This window comes from Patella vulgata, chromosome 1 (assembly GCF_932274485.2).
Source record: "Patella vulgata chromosome 1, xgPatVulg1.2, whole genome shotgun sequence".
NCBI classification, from domain to species: Eukaryota; Metazoa; Mollusca; class Gastropoda; family Patellidae; genus Patella; species Patella vulgata.
Genome location: NC_065879.2, coordinates 5,579,660 through 5,587,456, shown reverse-complemented (window position 1 = coordinate 5,587,456; position 7,797 = coordinate 5,579,660). Strand labels below are relative to the sequence as shown.

Below are 7,797 nucleotides of genomic sequence, written 5' to 3'. Positions count from 1 at the left end.
CGGATCCAGCCCCCCCCCCCCTGCTCAGCTACATGATTTTTTTTTGTAAATCAACACTAACTTTTTAGGAGAAAAGTTTCTCGGGCCGTGTGCTTTATCCTTTATCGTCAGATGTGGGACAGAATGGGCACTCAATGCACGAGATAATGATATAGACATTATGTGATATCACAATTAATGCTTTGCATCCATGAAATTGAATCACAATGTCATTGTATTAATTCATAATAAAAATTGACGTCAAACGAGGTGTTGAATTTCTCTGTTTAAAAAGCTCAATGTGTACGTATGTACAACAAAATGACGATAGAGACCATGCGCGAGAGGGGGGGGGGTAAATACATTGTCTCAGGAACCTGGCAAACCCCCTCCTGCAAACATTCCTGGATCCGCCCCTGCATGCATATTCAATGAAAATGTTTTGAATTTACACGTACAATATCATGTTTATATATAAAAAAAAATCATTTATTTATGTATGCAATTTTTATATAAATAATACAAGCCGAAATAAAGATTACAACCATGACGTCATTGCCACCATCTTAAAATTGCAACGCCATATTAAACATAGAAGTCGGTCAATCGATATACACTTGTGAAAGAAATGCGCATGTTAAGATATATGTCGATCTCACATGAATTGACGTCACCACCAAGGAGACGAAGTACAGCAAGAACCAGAAGATGTGTAGCACTTGTGTCCTAATTTATGTTTCAAAAATAAAGCCAATAAGAGGGGTAGAAATGGGTTTAATGTTCACTCGACACAAACTAGGTTATTTCGGGACTAACATATGGTTTAATTTTATTTCAATAATTCACTTGCGCGTAATGGTCTTTAGCAGTGGGGGGGGGGGGGGCGGGGGATCCACAGAAAACCCACGAGGTTGGACAGGCGATAAGCCAATAAACACTAGGGCCTATGTTTACTTTTAGATTTAAATTAGATTGAAGCCAGTATCCCCCCAGTTCAATTTGTTATACATCTAATATTATTCAGGTGTTGGTATAATCCTCTCTAATCCATTATAGTCGCGTTCTTTACTTCGATGTGCCTCAATATACGGTTTCAAGGTATCTCTCAAATCAGAATAATTATTGTTAGATTGGATCCTGAAATAAAAAGAATAAATTGTTTATATTTAAAAAAACTACTGCAATGTTTGTTTTCAGTGAAATTTATGACATGAAACTGTCTGATTGCGATCAAAAATCGCCAGTTCTCTGCTGCGAATCACGAAAGCCGACTAAATATCGCAATATGCCAACTGACCTAATATAAATGAAATGAAATGGGGGTTTAACGTCCTACTGTTTTGCTCCGGAATGGGCTAAAGAAGACAGGGATACGCCATACAGTGTGCTATGAGGGCAATTTTGCACTATGGCCTACTCTTATATCGAATTTGAACTGCCAAGGGATCTTTTACGTGCACGCCAATGTGTACACGGGACCTCGGTTTTTCGTCCCATCTGAACGACTAGACAGCTGCCCTTCTTGTCAGGTCCTCTGTCCTGCATCACTGACAAGGGAGAACCACGCCGGAAAATCTGGATGAACTTTCTCGGCCAATGCAGGGATCGAACACCCCACCTCCAGGCTAGCGAGCCAGCGTCTTACCCACTTAGCCACCGTGATCCCCCTGTCCTAATATAGGGATTATACTTGAGTATGCGTTCACGCACATACACTACTGTGTTTGAAGTTGATAATACACAGGGACCTCTATATGTTTACGGTAGATAGATACATTGGAATACACATAAAAGATCCCTTGGCAGTTGGAATTCGATATAAGAGTAGGCGATAGTGCCGCTGCCTGGGCAAAATTTGTCTTATAGCACACTGTATGGCGTATGCCTGTCTTCATTAGCCCAGTATAGAAGCAGAACAGTAGGACCTTAAACCCCATTTCATTTCATTTCACACATAAAGCCAGGGAGTATAATAATTATATATACACTTATATATATACTTATATACAACTGGTTTTTAATTGATTTAATCTCACTGTGCCCCCCAATCAACTGGTGTTATAGGGTAGTGGTGTGAAAATTTAAGTAAACAAAGGATTATAGACTGTATCCTTATTAGTACTGTTCACCTAGTTAAAATTTAATTATTTTAATGATTAAAATATATATGTTAAATTCACGTGTCATCGGTTAACGAGTATCTTAAATATTATTCACCTACCTTTCATTCAGACAGTACTCATAAATCAATCAAATATATGATTAGAAACTCACTATCATTATATAAGGATAGTTGTCACCCCCAATTACATTATATCTTTTAAAATGGCTCAAGTTCGCATAGGGTTTATTCCTAATTCTCAAGGAGGTCAAAATTTAGTTAATTTGGGGTATAAGTACAGAGTAAAAAATACGAAACCCCATAGCACCAGCAGACTTTTACTGAAAATACAATAGTTCAATTGGATGGATAACGGGGACGATTGCCCCCTAAAAGACGAAAATATAAAAGAGTAGAAGAATCTATTAATGATCTAAAAATCAAACTGTTAAATGGAGTAGAAAGTGCAATTGAATATACTGACGCCATATCACATTTAGTAGGGGGCACAGTGAGATGTCCCCTTTTAATTATTTATCGCGTACCTAAAAGCAAAACGATTATATTAAAAGCACACTAACCAGTCTTCGGCCATCCCCAAGCAACGTTCATCTGCTTTCGGGAACTTGTGTCGCAACTCGTATAGTTCTTTATGGAGGTTTTGAAAGCTTTCCGACTGTCTAGAATAATTCAAGTCTCGGAACAATTTTAATAGCTGGAGAAATAAATAAATGTTGATGACAATGTGAATAAATGACAATTTTATTTTGCCTAGAAGTTATATTTTTTTTAATTAAATATATATTATAATACGGACATTCAGGGGCGCCGGAACCCGGGTACCTGGGTATACAAATGGTACCCTGCCCTTTTTCTGGGGTATACATATAACCATGCCCTAATGATGAAATTTTCAACCTTTTTACTAGATGATTTGCTCATGATACGAAAATTGTGAATAATCAGGCTTTTGTGTCTTTCATTATCATGTATTTTAAAGGGTTTTATGTTGGAATTTGGAATGCTAGAGGCGCTCTAAACAGCGTTCTCGGAATTGGTACCTTGGCCCTCACGCCGTTCTGGCGCCCCTGCGGACATTAGCTAACAAAATTCGAGATTTACTCTGTCAAATTTTTTGTCCATAAACTGTTAGGATTTGCAAATGCCAAAGTTTCTGACTAACATTCTATGGCCAAACCGGTTAATTTGGAATCGGTTACCAATATCTACAATGTTTCTCCCCCCCCCCTCCCCAGATCCTCAAATTATCGCATCAATTTTATATCCAGTTCCATGAACTAAAATTAACTACCAGTTCGATATTCTCTACAGAATAGACATGGGGATTGGATGGCCGAATGGTAAGCACGTCCGCGCTGTATTAAGTCAACTAGTAGGGTTGCCTGTCCAACCTCGTGGGTTTTTTCCGGGTCCTCCGGCTTCCCCCCACTGCTAAAGACCCCCTACCGTGCAAGCCAATTATTGAAATAAAATTAAACCATATGTTAGTCTCGAAATGACCTAGTTTGTGTCGAGTGGACGTTAACACCCCCCTCTCTCTCTCTCTCTCTCTCTCTCTCTCTCTCTCTCTCTCTCTCTCTCTCAAGACATGTAATACATATCAACGTTATTTAAAGATAGACAGAAGATTTATCTTACCAAGTATATTTGAACTTTGATTTTCTTCTTCCCTGCGTAAAGTCTATTTTCTGTGATGTTTAATATCTGATTTTCTTCCATCTTCAAGTTTTGAAATAATTCACTTGTATCTTCGTCACTCTTACAAATCTCTACTGCTAGAGATCTCAAGAACTCATCCGACATCGGTTTCTTTGTACCTGTATTACAACATAACAGTTAGTTTCAATATTCTCAACAGTCAAGTTGTCTATTTATGGATGCTTACATCTGACCAGCTCTGGATAAATGGGACACAGGTTTGTGGTTTGTTTAGCCTTTTTTTTTTTTTTTTTTTTTTTTTGTTTTGATTGATATTTTTAGTTTTTTTTTCACACAGCGCTCAAAATGTATCGGAAATGCATGAACTTTTGTTAACATATCTGGAAGGATCTAATGTTACCGAAGACTGCGAATTTGGGACAATGTAGGAACAAGCATTAAAAGGCTAACAACCATTACAGCACACAGGAACATAACGTATCATAACATATTGTAGTCATTGCGGTCATCGTCCTAATTCACGTCTGCTTTCATTGTCACGTGCCCTGATTCTGTCTTCTACCTGAGATCATTTATAATAGTCAAGGTGTTATCAACATTCTTATTAGTATTTAACAGCCATTCACATTAATTAGTAGCCTTTATTTAAAGTTGCAATTTCATATTTTTAAGTTATATTTTTAAAATTTATTAAAATAAAGCCTTAAAATAGATGGTATCTATAAAGAGTCATACATTGTTAAAGAATAATCCTATTAATCCTATAATTCACTATTGCCAGTTAAGAAATTGGCAAAAATATCATTTTCAACTTCAAATTCAAACGTTTGAGGATAGCTATTCCATGGGGGGGGGGGTGGAGAATAGAAAAACAAGGGAGGTAATTGTGGTATTATTTCCGGGGTCAAAGGATTTTTAAGTGGGAGAATAATACCTATGATCGTATAATAGTGAGTTGACAACCTATTGAGCAAAAGACATAATAATAATTATGTTTTGACTTTCTTAGAAAATATGAAATTATCGCTTTAAAGGACAATCATATAATATTATCTAATAATATTGACGTGATGTCTAACTTACTAACTTAATTACTAGATGTGTTATACACCTGCCAATACCATTTTCTCAAATAACATATTGCTGTTATATGATTTGCTCAAAATCGGGTTTAATGCCTTTTTATTCATGTACAGTTCTGTTTCCTCATTTATGTCAAAATGCGAGTCTGTGGTAAGGCAAGGATGTGTACATAGACCCATTCTGTTTAGCATTCGTATAAACCCCAAAAATATAAGAGGTATTTTCGTTACTTAAGACTTTGATGACGCCCTTCTGTGTGATTCAGTCAGTAAACTGTAGATCAAATGACATGGAACTGGCTTTAACGTTCTGCTTTTCTTCACAAACACGGACAATGAAGATGGGTAAATACCATGCTGTTCGCAATATGGTTGCTATTGTTACGCGGACGATTCTTGTTTCGAAATTCGAATTATCAGTGAAGTCTTACGTGAACGCATTGACGAACCTCGGGTTTTCTAGACGTTGGTCCTTGCCAAAGTCTCCTTTATGCACAACTGACAATGGGGAAACCGCGGCGGAAAACTCGATATCCCTGGGCCCGGTTCCTAGAAAATTCTTAAAGTAAGCACAAAGTCATGCTTCACTTTTTCTTACGTAAGAAACTTGTAAAAATACCGTCCCTAGAAAATTCTCAAGACCATTCTTACGTAAGCACAAGTCAAGTATAAGCCTAAGCACATTGTGACTGGTAAAGTTTACCATAAACTGAGACTAAGATGCTCTTTAACGTCACAAAAACAACTTTGGTATGCGAATTACGTCATAAATTTGTCATCTGCTTCATTGACGTCATAATATATATTCCTAGGTTGATTTAGATGCATTTGACATGTCCCCTATACACATATAAAATGTGCCACAAGATAAAAAAAAACGCAGACACATACAAACTAACTGAATAATTGTGAGAGCGCCTGATCTTAAGTAGCCCGTATGTTTGTAGCCTATTGTTTACTAATTGGCAAATAAATAAAATGGTTTCAGGGTAGGCTAGGCCTAGAAGCGAAATTTTCTATAGTATTCATAATTTCTTCTGGAGAAGGATTTTCTCTGTCTTGTAATTGTCTCTTTGGTATAAAAACGTGTCGGAAATGCCGTCGAATAGCTCTACGGTCAGCCATCGTTTTGAAGTGGAAACAGACTTAAGGTTGGTAAGCAAGCCGTATACCTTGCTTGGGACTTGTGCTTAGATTTACAATGTTTAAGAACGAAGTTGTGCTTAAGTTTTTTCTTGGAACGCATAAAAACGTTCTTGTGCTTACAATGAAGTCTACTTAAAATCTAAGCACAGGAACGTTCTTAAGAATTTTTTGGGAACACAAAATAAGGTAAGTTTACTTAAATGCAAAGTCTACTTAAATCTAAGCATAAGAACGTGCTTAAGAATTTTCTAGGAATCGGGCCCTGGTAAACAGACAATAAGCATTTCATACTCGCCTTGTTTTATTTTAGAAAATCCATCTGGGTCTATATCTGATAACCAGATAGTAAACGGTACTCTTGTTTTAATATAATCTTTCTTCCTGAAAAAAAAACAACAACAACAAATAAAAACATGCCAAATATCTAATATAATTGTAACACACCTCACGGTTTTATGTGAGAGAGAGGGTTTAACGTCCACTCGACACAAACTAGGTCATTTCGCGACTACATATGGTTAAATTTTATTTCGTAGGGGTCTTTAGCAGTGGGGGGAAACCGGAGGACCCGGAGAAAACCTACGAGGTTGGAAGGCGACCCTACTCCTTGTCACGCACAACCGGGGATTCGAAACCACGCCAGTTGACTCAATGATAGACTTTATAATACAGCGTGCACGTGCTAACCATTCAACCATCCAATCTCCCTTTATTGAAAGCATATTCTTTCTAAGCACGTATACTGTCGTTTTGGTTTGTTATACGCTAACGCTAATTCTACGATATACTGGCGTGCAGAGAGTGGGGTGGGGAGCTATGGTGGGTAAGACGTCGGCTCGCTAGCCTGGAGGTCGCGTGTTCGATCCCTGCATTGGCCAAGAAAGTTTATCGGGATTTCTTTGCAGTTGGAATTCGATATAAGAGGAGGCCATAGTGCCGCTGCCCAGACACTGTATGACGTATGCTCGTCTTCATTAGCCCAGTATGACGCTAAACCCCATTTCAATTTCATTTCATTTTCGCAAAGAGTAGGGGTGCGGGCGTGATGGCCTGGAGATGAATGAAAAAAGCTTAAATTTGAAATAATCGCACACCAGCTTCCCTACTTAATTTTAATAAAAAGTTTATTTGTTTATTTTTAAATATACCCCCCCCCCTCCTTTCTCAAATGTCTCAGTACTATGACACATACTTGAATCAAGGGAGCAAAATATCAAGAGGTTGGCTCCAACCATCACCGGATATCTGCACGCCACTGCTACGATATTGTATAAACGTACGAACATACACAGTACAGTTATCTATTTAAACAGTGTATAAACGTACGAACATACACAGTAAAATTATCTATTTAAGCATTGTATAAACGTACGAACATACAATGTACAATTATCTATTTAAACATTGTATAAACGTACGAACATACACAGTAAAAATTATCTATTTAAACATTGTATAAACGTACGAACATGCAATGTAAACTTATCTATTCAAACATTGTATAAACGTACGAACATACACAGTAAAATTATCTATTCAAACATTGTTTTAATTTACCAATCCTTTAATTGTTCTAAAATATCCCCCACAAGTTCCGTTTGTTCCAAATCGCCAAGCCCTTTAATCAATGCTGGTAAGCCACCATCTTCTCTGTTTATAGCTATATCTCTCCATTCCCTTAATACTTGCTATAAAATATACAAAAATAAATGTGATAATTAACAACTGAAATAATTGGACATTTTATATAGTCAGAGGTAACTCTGTCCCTACAACTTTACATTAACTCAATTCTGGACATTTAAATGT

General features: G+C 37.1%; 1 protein-coding gene across 1 annotated transcript in view; it reads right to left on the bottom strand.

Moving 5' to 3' along the window:
• Positions 1-485: 485 nt before the first annotated feature.
• LOC126815022 (uncharacterized) overlaps positions 486-7,797 on the bottom strand; it is a 35,481-nt gene continuing 28,169 nt past the window's right edge. Inside the window, exons 12-16 of the mRNA XM_050540544.2 lie at positions 7,546-7,676; positions 6,284-6,369; positions 3,740-3,918; positions 2,662-2,795; positions 486-1,116 (exon numbers count right to left, since the gene is read on the bottom strand). Coding sequence (XP_050396501.1) covers positions 996-1,116; positions 2,662-2,795; positions 3,740-3,918; positions 6,284-6,369; positions 7,546-7,676 — 651 coding nt within the window. The 3' untranslated portion in view covers positions 486-995. The remainder of the gene's footprint in view (positions 1,117-2,661; positions 2,796-3,739; positions 3,919-6,283; positions 6,370-7,545; positions 7,677-7,797) is intronic.